This window comes from Stegostoma tigrinum, chromosome 2, assembly GCF_030684315.1.
Source record: "Stegostoma tigrinum isolate sSteTig4 chromosome 2, sSteTig4.hap1, whole genome shotgun sequence".
Lineage (NCBI taxonomy): Eukaryota > Metazoa > Chordata > Chondrichthyes > Orectolobiformes > Stegostomatidae > Stegostoma > Stegostoma tigrinum.
The window spans coordinates 89,654,630-89,669,643 of NC_081355.1; the positions used below are offsets into that span (position 1 = coordinate 89,654,630).

Genomic DNA, 15,014 nt, shown 5'->3' on the forward strand with positions numbered 1-15,014 from the left:
TGTCCAGTTCTGGGCGCCCTATTATAGGAAAGATGTGGATGCTTTGGAGAGGGTTCAGAGGAGGTTTACCAGGATGCTGCCTGGACTGGAGGGCTTATCTTATGAAGAGAGGTTGACTGAGCTCGGTCTCTTTTCATTGGAGAAAAGGAGGAGGAGAGGGGACCTAATTGAGGTATACAAGATAATGAGAGGCATAGATAGAGTTGATAGCCAGAGACTATTTCCCAGGGCAGAAATGGCTAGCACGAGGGGTCACAGTTTTAAGCTGGTCGGTGGAAAGTATAGAGGGGATGTCAGAGGCAGGTTCTTTACGCAGAGAGTTGTGAGAGCATGGAATGCGTTGCCAGCAGCAGTTGTGGAAGCAAGGTCATTGGGGTCATTTAAGAGACTGCTGGACATGTATATGGTCACAGAAATTTGAGGGTGCATACATGAGGATCAATGGTCGGCACAACATTGTGGGCTGAAGGGCCTGTTCTGTGCTGTACTGTTCTATGTTCTATGTTCTAACTCGTCAATGCCAATAAGTTTCCCAAACTAAACTAGTCCCATTTGCCTGAATTTGGCCCATATCCCCCTAAACATTACCTATTCACGTACTTATTTTAAATGTTATAATTGTATTTGCAATTACCACTTCTTCGGCAGTTCACTCCATTTACAAACCATCCTCTGAGGTCTCCTTTAAATCTTTCTCCGCTCACTTTAAAATTGTCCTCTAGTTTTGAACTCCCCAACCCCAAGGAAAAGGCTTTTGCTAGTCACCTTATATATGCAAATCGTGATTTTATAAACCTCTAAGGTCACCCCTCAACTTCCTATACTCTAGGAAAAGGTCGCAGGCTATCCAGTCTTTCCTCATAACTTACACCATTTCCAATTTAATAATACCATCCCTATAGCACAGCAACCTTACATGAACTGTGCAAGTCCTGACTTTGTCTGTCGTGGGAACGTTCTGAAGAAGGGTCACTAGACCCAAAACGTTAACCGATTTTTCTTCATAGATGCTGCCAGCCTTGCTGAGCTTTTCCAGCAACTGCTGTTTTTGTTCCTGACTTACGATATCCATAGTTTTTTTGGTTTTTATTGAGCTAACTAGTCTCCTTGTGTAAGTGTGCCAGTGACTCCCAAGTCACCTGAATGTGATTAAATGGCCAATTGATAGATAATTAGCAACAGACAATCCACCTAACCTGCACATCTTTGGACAATAGGAGGAAACTGGAGCACCCAGTGCAAACTCCACACAGTCACTCAAGGCTGGAACTGAACCCAGTTTCTTTGGTGCTGTGAGGCAGCAGTGTTAACCACTAAGCCACTGGGCTGCCCCAGCATTAAGTTATTTATTGAAATTTTTCATTTCAAAATCGAAGAGCCTAACAGCTCTTGCCAATAGTGTTAAGTTTAGAAAGCTGGGAAAGAGGTTAATAATGCACAAATGTCCTTCTAACATGTATATTCGAATTAAATCAAATCATTTTCTAAGCAACTCTTACAATACACGACTGTTGTAGCACTCAAGATAATATCACTGTTATTCTTGCAAAGATTTCTGTGGAAATTTAATTCCAGCAACAAAAAACTACTTTCTCAGTGAAGCGTTGAAACATCAGTCCATTGTAGATTCATGTATTTGGGGTTGATCACATAACCTTTTGACTCAAAAAGCAGAATGCTAATTAAGAAAATCTTAAAATTTAATAAACTGCATGATTAACTTTTCTCAGCAAAGTTACAATAGGCATGCATACAAGATAGATGATGTTTGGGCGGCACGGTGGCTTAGTGGTTAGCACTGCAGCCTCACAGCACCAGGGACCCACGTTCGATTCCAGCCTCAGGCAACTGTCTGTGCGGAGTTTGCACATTCTCCCCGTGTCTGCGTGGGTTTACTCTGGTTTCCTCCCACAGTCCAAAGATGAGTGGGCTAGATGGATTGGCTCTACTAAGTTGCCTGTAGTGTTCAGGGGTGTGTGGGTTATAGGGGGATGGGTCTCGGTGGGATGCTCCAAAGGGCGGTGTGGACTTGTTGGGTCGAAGGGCTTGTTTCCACACTGTAGGGAATCTAATCTAATGTCACTAAGGAATATGCTCCTGCCATCCAAACAAACAGGGATAGGTGGATGGGATGTCCCGCTCTACATAAGTACAGAACAAACTGAAGTTACAAATGGCCTTTTGAATTGGTCAGATTATATAATATACTATTGCTGCTCTGATTCTGCCATGAAAAGGAAATTGGGGCATGGTTAAAAGCAAGTATATGGCAGTTGAAATGAGAAAGGTCATAGCAGTCATAAAACTCTGCCAATTGCAGAGAACCTGCAATCAGATGGCTAAACATTGGTTTGCTATAAATAAATCACAAGGACACTCTTTGGTGAAACAAAAATTAGAATTATTCAAGAAGAACAAGTTCTTTGGAGTGTATTGCTTCATGACAGCATTGTAAGCAACATTATAAATACTAGCTTTTACCTCAATTCTTTTGTATAATCTCTAATACCTTGTTTTTATCTTGGGTGTCCACTTCTCCTGGAGCCATAGACTTTAATAGCAAAGCCAAACACTTCGGACTTTTGTGGCGTGTAGCTAAGTGAAGTGGAGTCATCTCCTCAAGATCCTTCTGCATCCAGTTGGCGCGTCGACTAAGCAACAGCTTCATGAAGCGGTAATTTCCCTTGAAAAATAGAACAGATAAGTAAAAAGAAGTTTTATTTGTTGTGGAAATAAAGACATCTGATCTTTGGAATTTCATGGACAGGAGATGTGCCTGCCCCTTGTCTGTCTCACCAGCAAAGAGAAGTTGGTAAGCACAGCAATGGTACTGTTAGTTAAGATACCATTTGTTATGAAACAGCTATCTCTTACAAACAAACACGTTCGCTCCTTCAACAGCTTGGCAGAAAAAAACATCAAGCTGACCCAACATCTGAAGGATGTGGCAGACATCAGGAAAAAGCTCAAGCGGCTTGTTACCAAACTTGTAACAAAACCAAAGAAGCCTCACATTAGTGTTGAAACCTTAATCATGCCTGCATGTAAAAAAGAAATGTGATGTTAGGAGCTGATGCTGCAAAACAGGTCAACAAAATTCCACTCCAAGATAATACAGTTAAATGACAATCTTTTAAGAAGCTACTGAGTCATCCAGCTCATGAAGAAAATAACAAATACCTACTTTAGGGAAAATACCTTACCTGCACTATGTGTTGGAACGTATGCAATGAGTATGATTGGATACTCAATCTGTTTAGTTCACAACCTTCTGATTCATCACAAATGCTGATGTTAAAAGCAAAAGAATTTGTACAACTATAGGTGAATTGCACAATGAAGCTAAAGTTTGGAGAGGTGAGTTAGTAGGTGTTCTGGCTGTCCACGAATCTCAGATGTTCATGGTTATGCTATAGTCTTGCTGTCTGTAACCACCTGCCTCTGCCAGCTAGCATTTTCGACACTGCCATGCATGAAAACAACAGGAGGGAGTGCTCATCAACGAAGCAAGATTTGCAAGTGGCCCTCTCATCAATTTCTCCCCAGATCAAAAGGCTCTGATTACACTAGCAGGCCCAGGTTTCCCATAACCCCAGCAAACTGCAATTTACTCCTCTTTGCTCTGATCTATTGTTCATGAATAGTTCAAAATGGGTGAGCTTAGCAGACTTTGAAAACTGTCTGTGCTCACAGTGGAAGACTGTATTTGTTCCAATGGATTTCAAACATTAATGCTCTGGATCCTTCTTTAGCTTGTTACATGTACTATATTGCAAATCTCTTGGGTAAGGTCATACCCATAGTAAATGCAAGTAAATGCGGCATGGTGGCTCAGAGGTTAGCCCTGCAGCCTCACAGCGCTAGGGACTCAGGTTCGATTTCAGCTTCAGGCAACTGTCTGTGCGGACTTTGCACATTCTCCCCGTGTCTGCGTGGGTTTACTCTGGTTTCCTCCTACAGTCCAAAGATGTGCAGGTTAGGTAGATTGGCCATGCTAAATTGCCCGTAGTGTTCAGGGGTGAGTAGGTTATAGGGGGATGGGTCTGGGTGGGATGCTCCAAGGGGCGGTGTGGACTTGTTGGGTCGAAGGGCCTATTTCCACACTGTAGGTATTCTAATCTAATCTAGAGGGTCTAGAACATAGGCACAGAGAAACACGAATACCCGCAAATTCCCTTCCAAGTGACTCACCATTCTGCCTTAAACCAAACCACCACTCCTGTACTCTGACAGTTCAAGATGTACTCACCATCACCTTCCCAAGGCAGTTGCCACCATGTGAAGAACAATTAAGGACGGATAATAAACGCTGGCTATGGAGCACCAGTTACATCCCATAAAAAAATTTAGAAGGGCTACAATTGTGCAAATTGGCCAAAATAGAAGCAGAACAAACATAGGCACATATAAATAAATTCTAACAGTGAAAATTATTTAAAATAATCCAGGTAAAATTAATTTTTTTTAGAACAAAAATATTTGCTCCTTTGTTGAATATATGCTCCTTTGTAGCTGATTTTCATCCTGAGGTCATTCTTATTCTGAATAATTGCAAATGCACTGACAACACTTATTAAAGAGATTGGTCACCTTAAATCTTCAATCTCATTTTGAGATAATTGCTTCGAATGGAAATGTTTCAGCTTCCTTTTAAGATGTTTTCGGAAGAAAATGTGTCTTTTTAATTCATTACTGTGGTGGAGGAAAAACACCCATAAATGCAAGCAACTGGCAACTACATCAGACAATGTGTCATCTGAACACAATGCTTTCCCTTATGTTATTGTCAAAATCACCATGACTACATCAAAACTATTTATGGTTCAACATATCACAAAACTATGTATGGACTCTGATTCTTACCCTCTCCTGAACACAATTATCTATCTCCATATGCTGCTAATATATTTGCACCTGTATTAAATTATCAACTTAGTGTTACAAAAGACATTGCATTGTAGAGTTTGCAATCACTGGAATCACATTATCTTCTGTCAGTTTTTAAAATTAATGAAATACAGTGCAGCAAGCTGGAAAAATTATATTACATTTCTAATTCAAAAGAAAATCTTAAGATATGCACCTTTATGTCCCTGTAAAGTAATTGTAATCCTGTGTGTAGATATAATGGAAACAATAAAAAACTTCTCTTTTAATAGCCTCCTGGAGGTTACTGTTCTCTTTCAGCAGCCTGTACTCATAGGGCAGATTATTTCACTTATATAGAAAGACTGAATAGAGTTTTAAAAAAGTCACTGAACAAACAGGAACACTAAGGGTAATCACTTTTGATTATTTAATTTGCTACAAAACACCTGCAGAAAATTAAAAATCAAGCTTTAGTTTAGAAATGGAAATATTGATACAGCTCGACAAGTTAATTTCCTCCTGTGTAGAATCACTTATAGTCAGAATTGAAAAAAAAATTGCAAAGAACCCAGAAATAAAGAGTGTGAACATGAAGGAATTTGTAATCATAGAATATGTGCATGTGCGTGTACTTGATGCATTGGTATTAGGCAACAAGATAGGATTAATTAATGATCTCACAGTGAAGGCATCCCTAGACAGTAGCAATCATAACATGATCAAATTTTACATTCAGTAAAACAACTTTTATATATTTAACTAAGAACAATTTTTAGGGCATAAAAGCAGAGCTGGCTACAGTGAATTGGCAAATTACGTTAAAGGAAAGGTTAATAGAGATGCAACAGAAAACATTTAAAGGAACATTAAAGTACAGACATTACAAAGAGTTATAAAAATTCCATGGAAATATAATTGTGCACAGTCAGGTGAAAGACAAACAATTGAGAAAATATAAAAACAAAGAATGAACAAAAAAGTAATAAGGAAAAAAATTAGTGTCCAAGCTGTAGCTAGCCAGAAATATAAAAAAAATTAAAGAAAAATTGAATTACAAAGTGAGCATCACTCCTATCATCTGTCACAGGGAACACGCTGCAAGCTACTCTTAAACCCATTACAGCAGTTCAAGATAATCAGACAGAATCAAAAACGATTTTGTGAAATAGAGATCATGGTTAACCAATCTACTAGAATTCTGCCTGACAACATCCCACGGATTGGTTAAACTGTAAAGTGTTACAAAGCTGTCAGCGCCAGATATAGCAGACAGAGAAAGAGACTTCCAGAGCCTGCAGATGGAAAACATCAATCTTTCCTTCTCCATGTGGATAAAAGAGTGAAAAACCAGAAAGCTCAAAAGAAAGAATTCTAAAACAAGCAAAGGCGAGGTCTAGCCGAACAACCCTTGAATCAAATAAGGATCATTACCCCCCAGACAGCAGCATTTCCAAAAGGCTGTAAGAAAATAACCTTCCAGCTGGTGGTCTGGAGTTTTGATCTAAATCTTGCTTACCATGTCTATATTCTTTTTCCACCCATAGTGTGGGTGTTAAGCTGTTTGTTATCTGTATTGATTGAGTTTCAGCATGTATTTGGGTGTGTAGTATGAAGGAATGTAGTTACATTACATGCACAGCATTAATTAGAAATGCTTTTTTTTGTTCATATTAAAGGTGTGAATTATAGTAGTTATTTTTATGCTACTGATTAATCCTGGCTTGAATTGCTTTTGTCCTGAATAGCTTTTGTCCTGAATAGCAGTCAGTCAGGTAAATTGGTCATTTTGATGGATTGATTGAGATTGTACATCTCCAGAAATTTCTTATGGCTTTTGAAACAGCGAACTAACATTATCAGTGCCCTCTTTCTACTTTAGCCTTGACATTTTGAGCTTAGTGTGTGTATGCTTTATGAGCAAATTAACATTGGTCAACAGTTACACTCACTCCAACATGAGAATGGAGGCCTACATAAAAGCCGCAGCTGAGGTTTTTGAGCCTTCATAATCACCTTGAAGACATACCTGAAGGCCACATTCTTTCTGAAAACCAGTGGAGAGTGCATCTAGCCTCCAATAGGTGCCTTCCAGCTGCTGTACCCTTGAGGCTACTGTGCAATGGCTTCTCATTTCAAACGTCTTCCCCTTATTTCCCTGAGGCTCCTCCTTTTCCATCTTTGAGAACTGTGGGAGCTGAGATCAGGGATATTGACCATCCCATTCAGAATAAGTGTGTCCAGGGTCAGCTGTATCTTCTGTGCTGATGTCAGCTTTTTACAAAGACGACATAAGAAGAGATAATGAATTGTGCATTTTCTATCCAACACCATAATTCCACCTACAGTGGAGTTTGGACATTGTTTGTGTCATGTCTGTAAAAAGAAGAAAAATGCCCCACCTCGCAGCAACCCAAAACAACCCACGGGCTGAGGCTGGCAGCACGACCCTTCCCACGACTCAATTTTTGCATCCAAACTGTTGGGCATGCAGTCATCATCGATGGCTAATGTCACTGAGGCTGTCATCACAGAAGAGTTAAAACATCTACATGTAAAGAAAGTTTGGGAGAAACACATTGAGGAAAACACCCAGACAGCACGAGCCAGCTCATATGCAGCTTGGATCATGCTTGAGATTGTGACAATGCCCACTTCAGCCAAATTTCAAAGTTCACAGTGGAACTTTTGTTTTTATTCTGGAAGGTAACTAACTATTCTATTCTCAGTCAGTGCTCCTTGCAGATCCTGTCCCCAGTCCAATAAACACAACTGTTAGCAGATGTCATTCGAATCTCAGGAGAATGAGGCAGATCCCTCTCTCCAGACTGCCTCTCAGAGATTAAATGGGACACCTGTCTAAGGGACAAGTGGAAGATCTGCCCAGGATAACCCGATCACCCATTGACAAGTCCAGCTTTGTGGTGGCAGAGGTAGGCCAGGTCAATTAGTCTGAACATTAAAAACAAGGTCAGTTGCCCTAGAAAATGGTGAATAAAATGGCCCAACACATCTGCTTACAGGGTGCCTGCAGGAAAGGGGACAGCACCTACCTCTCAGATGTTACCAAAGTACTGGTGTTGAGTCTGAAGCTTTTCTTTGTATCGCTGCCTGGCCTCAAATCTAAACTGTTGTCCCTGCTTGCCTAATTCCCTGGAGAAGCCCAAGGTGCTCCCTCTTCCTTTGATGCAGAGTTCGATGGTGTCAAATGTAAACCACACCCTGCAACCTCTGGATGGAATTCGGGAGAATGTTGGGTGATGTCAGGATCCCAACCACTACATTAATTCTGGGAAGTTTAACCCCTCACACACCAAAGTGCTCCTCACCTTGACTAGAGAGAAAAGTGAAAGCGTGTGAGACACAATCTGGCATGTGTGTGTGTGAGAGAGAAAGACAGCGTGCGTATGCGTGTGGGTGAGAGTGTGCACATGTGTGAGTGCACATATGTCTGGTGAGACTGTGTGTGTGTGTGAATGTGCACATGTGTGCGCACGTGTGAGTGTGTGTTCATGTGTGTGTGTGAGTGTATGCATGTGTGCATGCTCCTATTGGCTTAGTTTCCTTCATTATTTTTCAATGTTGTTCAAAGTAAACACAAGTACTAAGTACAGTCAATAAAAATAATAGAAAAGCAATTTGCTTTTAAATAGGTAACCCACAGTCAGAAATAATTCTGATAATTCTTACATTTCATATCCAAAGGCAGGGCTGACCTACAGTACCATGACCTCTGCCACAGGTTGGGCAAGGAAGCAGCTCCAAATTAAACGTCAGCTGCAAGGGGGTTCAAACCCCGATTGTTGACACCAATCGGTCTATACCAGCTGTCCAGCTAATTGAGCCAACCAATCTCTCCTGGGAATCAACTACTTTGGCAATATACGCTTTTAAATGCTTGTTATAGCTGATGCTATAGAAAATGATAGTGGAGATTCTGATCATTCTAGCTGCTGCAAAATAAATGATCACCTTACAAAAACCAGTACTCCACATGACCAATGTCCTTGTTGGCAATTCAACATCTTCCAAAGAAATGTAGAATTGCGATCGACCTATAAACTAATTGTTTAATTTTAAATGCAATTGTAATATTAATTCTGATTTGCAAAGTAACCAAGCATGATGTGGACACTGTGTTACAAAATGCAGATCACAATTTGGACTTATTAAACTTACTGCACCAAAAAGCACGAGACAGCTGAAGCACACATTTATATCCATTTTCTGAAACTTGTCTTTTTTTTCCCCCGAAGGAATAGGTCACTAGCATTAAGCCAGAGGCTAGAAGCAGTTAGAAGGACTTGAAGGTTGATGTTCTACGTATTTGGTTGCATTATCAGAGTGACTTCCATGGTCATTAAACCCTGTACTGAGATTCAAAGCTGAAATTTCTGCATTATTAACATGATGCTACTCAGTGGAGCTCAGGGCATCCTTCAGTTTTGCCCTGCTCAAAATAATTGGAAAGAAACTATGTGGACAATTTGAAAACTAAGACTTTTAAACCAGATAACTATACTAGTCTAGTCCATGAAATATATTGTGCATTTAACCACTTCCACCCTTCCAATCCTGGTGTCTAGATATGTACAAACATAATTCACATTACATGTGACTTAACTGATCTGTACTTTTTAGATATGTTAAAGAACTTCTAGATATTTATGAATGAAACAAATTGTTTCCAGAAAAAAATCTGAATTTTAATCTACAAAATTTATAGCAATAATCCATACAAAGCAAACCGTGTCGCTATCATAAATTCTCGAAGTTATATATTCAAAAATCATGGATTGCTGTTAAATGTTTAGCAAATAATGTGGTTACTTTATGAAGAATCTGGAAGATAACTGTATTGCAATGCTATAATAAAGCAATCATACCTTGTACAAGAAAAAAATTAAACTCAATTCACCTGTGGAACAGAGATCATTACATTGATAGACAAGGGCACAACTTTCTAAACGTCATTTGCATGACCCTTGTATTACTCTCACTGATCCAGAAAACCATCCCAATAAGTAGTGAATAACAAGATGGCAAGACTGGAATTTATGTTTTGTATTTCCAAACTGTTAATAAGGCAGCTAGAACTAATTGGATAGAAAGAGCTGCCAGATTTCTTTATAGGTGGGCAAAGGTTACCACAGGAATTCATTAACACATTTAGAATGCATGATTTCCTAACCAATTAAACTTTGCTGTCTGGGCTGTCAGGTTTCTATCACCCTGTAATCATGTCCAAGTCCATTGTAGGAGTAGAATCTTAAGCAATTTTCATTAACAGGATTTGTGAGGATAGCTAATGGTAGTGACCGAACAAAAAGTGACAAGTTCCAAAGATTATGTGATTTGTCAAAAAACATTGAAAATAACATGAGATTCTGTCCAGTTTGTGACATGTATATGAATTTATACCAGAGCAATTTCTTCAACCTTTCTCAACTCTATAATGTTTTTCTTTCTAACTGAATTAACACCTAACAGTTTTACGTGACTTCACTATATTCATACTGAACAAATTGCTGAAGTTGGTTTTAGTGACTTCCTTCATAATTCTCAAAATGTAATTAGATCCCTAAGTCTTTTTTCTTCTTTTCCCTAGAAAAGAAACAACAATTTGCAAGTACAGAAGAATAAGGGTCACAACTGGAGGTCACAACTTTCTCAGCCTTTCCTTTACAACTTAAATACCCAAAAGGGATCACCTTTGTTATTAATCTTTGAACACATTCAAGGCCAATAATACCTTAATTTTAGTTGGGGCCAGATTTAAATGCAGAGTTCTCGAGGAGATTGAAGAATTTAAATATTTAAACCACACAACATTGTTCTGCATTATTCACACTTTATCCTATTTCTATGAAGGTTACAATGTCAATTTATTAATCTAATTTTACCCCAGCCCAATTACACTACCTGCTTTGATCATAATTCCCCCTTATATCCACTAAACAAGAAGATTACACAGACAGCATAGGCAGCTGTAAACAGTACACCATCCCCTATAAATGGAGAGGTTCTATGAACATTCTCCCTAATCTAAGGTTCCATTTCTTGGGTGCCTCTACTTTGATAGCATTATATTGTATTCTGTATGCATTGAAGGAGATATGAAGAAACAGGATTAGGAATCAGAAAAAGAAGGTAGTTACTTTGTAAAAACTGTCATGTTCAATGAATGTTGAATGGAATAGAATTTAGTTTTATTCTATCCCATCATGACAGATCAATTGATCAAAAGCCATAAATGTACAGAGCCTGTTCAGTTACCGACATCAATATATTAACTTTCACTCTTCATGAAATTCTTTAACTTGAATTGTAACCTATTCAACTTTTGAGACTAATGAGTTTAGTTCCACTCATTCTAATATAGACAATAATCTAAAATGTCTACATTGTATAAAACTGAACTGCTTATTCTACCTTATAGGTTTATTGTTCAACTTAATTCAAAGACACGGTTTTTAAAAAATTCTGCCATATTAGAATAAAAAGTCTTCTAATCACAATACCATCTGTCTCTTGCACAATAGCAACTGTCATGCATTTAAACCTTTTCATAAAATTTTCACTTCTATTCTGAGCCTCATTCAGAATACTTTGCTGCCAAGCCTTTAAAAGTTCTGCTCATCACCTCTTTCCTCTAGTACGAACAAGGATGACAAGTGACAGCTCCACAGCACTGACAGGGCAGACCAACAGCCCACCTTCCCTATTCTGAATCCAATTAGACCTTTAATCCTCTAGATGAAAGGCCCAACTACACATGTTACACATGACAAGGACAGGTATTGATTATTTGTCACTAAAGTTAACACTGGCCCTGTTGAGGCAATTCTGACAGAAGCAAGCCTCTTAAATTAGACAGCATTTTACCGGCCCCAGAGGACAAATGGCAAAACAAGTGAAGGCTAATAAAAGGTATAAAAATGAACAAATCATAACATTATGACAGGTTGATTGTTCCCAGCAGTTCAGACAGTGTACTCTGCCAGACTAGTAACAGGACTTGCTCCACCTCCTTTGTATGTGGTGATGTTTCAACTTTGACTGAATGAAAGGCCAGAACAATTAAGGCATTTGACCAGCAAAGAGAAGCCTGCATAGTAACTATCGTCAAGAGACACAAAGTCAATAGTAGGCTGCATTTGTCAATAGAAACCTACATGACAGGCATATGTCTCAACCATTAGCCTTACAAGGTGTTGTCTGTTTTCTCAGGTTTTGTTTCCTTCTGTAGCTTGAGATCACACTTTATTGTTGTGGCTTTTAAATCAGGAAAGAACACAAAATTTCCAATAAAATTAACATATTCAATACGTTTGCTGCAGTTGAAGTTAGCATATACTGGCCAACAAAGCAGGTTGTTATTCTGATAAAGATAAATGACAATAATGATCTCAGGGTGGGGAAGACTACTAGATTCTTCTACTATATTGCTGGAAGCAATTTAATTAAAAGCTATAAAAATATTAACGCAAGATGTTTGACAGTACTATTTGTAATCACACAAAATTTTCCAAACATAAATGTCAATCAAATAAAATGCTCCCAAATCATTTCACATTATTTCACAAACATTTTAACACACGTCAGATATCAAAATAAAATCAAGCTTTTATGAAATATATATCTTTATAATAATGTAATGTCGCATAGCTATAGTGCAAACTGCAGCACAAATTAACACTTTTTTTGTTTTTTTTTGCTTTGTATGGAAATCGTCACTCCAAACTAGAGAAAACACACACGGTGATGCTTCAAGGAGTGCTGCTTGCATTTTGGCAAAGCTAAAGCTTTCTTTGCTATTACGTGTGAAATATCATAGAGTCAAGAAGCAGGCTTTTTTAGAAGACTACAAAAATTGACAAAGCTGTTAGAAACAGTGCAGCATGTCATGCCCAGTAAACATACATCTAATTCATGACTTTCGAGAGATGGGTTTTGTTCAAGGACTCTTGAAATTGACATTTCCTTGCCTAAAACTGGATGGCATTCTGAAAAGATGGTTGCTGAAAGTCAGGTAACCCTTTGTGATTTCTAAATAAACAAGGATTAACTCCTGTCTGAACATGCTTCTGGAAAGTAATTAAAATGTAAATGCCTATGAGTGGAAGATTCTCCCTTAAAAATACATTAAAAACATGAGTCCATTTGTGAATCTTTTGCCCCATTCTCTAGGTGTGAACAGGAATTCAAAAATCAGTATTTCTCTAGACTCAGAGATAATGGGAACTGCAGATACTGGAGAATCCGAGATAACAAAGTGTGGAGCTGGATGAACACAACAGGCCAAGCAGCATCTTAGGAGCACAAAAGCTGACGTTTTGGGCCTAGGCCCTTCATCAGAAAATTTCTCTAGACTCGGTGATTGTGAACTTGAATCTTAACTTATCACAAGCAGGTATTAGAGATACCACTCATCACCTATTGGATAACAACAGTTTCTAACTTTGAATTATACACATGGATAATAAAACATAGTGCATGTGGTCACATGACTTAAACTGACTTCAGAGAAATTTCTTACTTCTAGAATCATCAAAACACAAGTGAATTTCGACACCAGTGTGGGGAAAAAAAAATTTCCTGTAGAGGGGTCCCGATCTGAAACATCAGCTTTCCTGTTCCTCTGATGCTGCCTGGCCTGCTGTGCTCCTTCAGTTCCACACTGTGTCATCTCTGACTCCAGCTTGGCAGTTCTCACTATCTCTGAATCTCAACACCAACAGGACCCAAGAAGGACATCTGATCTGGGAAAAAGATGGTTAGACATAGCAACAGAAGGAGGCCATTCAGCCATTTGAGCCTGCTTCACTTTTCAATGAGATCATAGTTGGTCTGCTAATCCTCAACTTAACTTTCTTGGCTTTTTTTGTCATAACACTAACTGGCTAAAAATCTGTCTACCTCAGCCTTGATGCTCTTAATGACTTAGCCTCAACAGCCTTCTGCAGTAAAGAATTCCACAGATTCACGACCCTCTAGGAGAAGAAAATCCTTCTCATCTCTGCTTTATATGTGTGGCTTCTTATTCTGAGATATCCTCCTCATGTTTGTAATGAACAATTTAGTCAAGAACCCTCCACATAAGCAGTCAACCAAACAGTAAGACAGGAACTAAATTTGTTCCCACCTACAAAAAGAAAGTACCTCTTCTTCTAACTTGGCTGCAACTTTGAATGACAAGCCCAGAAACATACACCTTCCCTTCACCTCCAAAAGGACCAGAAAATAGGTTCCATCAATCGTCACAATAAGTCCATTTAAAGATAACTGACTTAAGTGTGATGTATTTTGTTATTACTCTGTTAATATTTAAGTACATAGTATCTGCAAAAGAGATGTTTATTCATACATTTTACACATTTATCTTTTCTTTTCATTTATACTTACCAGGAAGTCTGTTTCATGGTCACGGGATAAACAGTGTGAATACTGTGATATACAGGCATTACATTTGGGTGGAACAGGGTGCAAGGGAATTTAATAATGCATCATTGGTCACATTTTCAAATATACTGGCAGATCTGATGAAGATAATACCATGGAATTTTGAGACAAAGTGTTTCAATTTTATGATATGGATATCGAAATGATGCTCACCTTTTGTGCTGCAAGATGTAAGGCAGTCCTCTGACTGTGGTCTGCTTTGTTGATATTAACTCCAGCCTTAATGAGTGCCTCAGCACAATCCAATCTGTCAGCAAGTACACAATACATCAGTGGAGTTCGACCAAACTGATCTTCTGCATCCTTTATATTTGGATTTGCTGGATTTAAAAAGTCGGGAGAAAAGAACAAATTATGCATTAGTTTAAATAAGTATACTCATTAACTATTAGAGTCATAGAATCATACAAATTCATCAAAATAAAACAAAGAACTGCATTTGCTGCAAATCTGAAGCAAAAACAGGAATCTCAGCTGGTCAGGCAGAATCTGTGGAGCGAATATTTCAGGTCCAGTGATCTTTCTTCAGAAGATTACTACCAAACTGAATCAGGTACAAATACAGATGATGTACTATTACATGAATCTGACTTCTTGCTGCACAAACTATTGTGTTGAAAGTTATATAAATTAATACCATTTTTGGAATTTGGATTTCATCATAGATGGACGTTGGTTACTTCTGA

At 38.5% G+C, this 15,014-nt stretch overlaps 1 protein-coding gene across 7 annotated transcripts in view; it reads right to left on the reverse strand.

Moving 5' to 3' along the window:
* The window catches only part of invs (inversin), a 301,666-nt gene that overhangs the window by 179,120 nt on the left and 107,532 nt on the right, over nucleotides 1-15,014 (reverse strand). For all 7 annotated transcript variants that reach the window (XR_007249558.2, XM_059655375.1, XM_059655369.1 and 4 more), the window contains 2 exons: nucleotides 14,482-14,648; nucleotides 2,510-2,683 (listed from right to left, as the gene is read on the reverse strand). Coding sequence is in view for 6 of the 7 variants with exons in the window: in XM_059655369.1 (XP_059511352.1) it covers nucleotides 2,510-2,683; nucleotides 14,482-14,648 (341 nt within the window). In the remaining variant the exon portion in view is untranslated. The remainder of the gene's footprint in view (nucleotides 1-2,509; nucleotides 2,684-14,481; nucleotides 14,649-15,014) is intronic.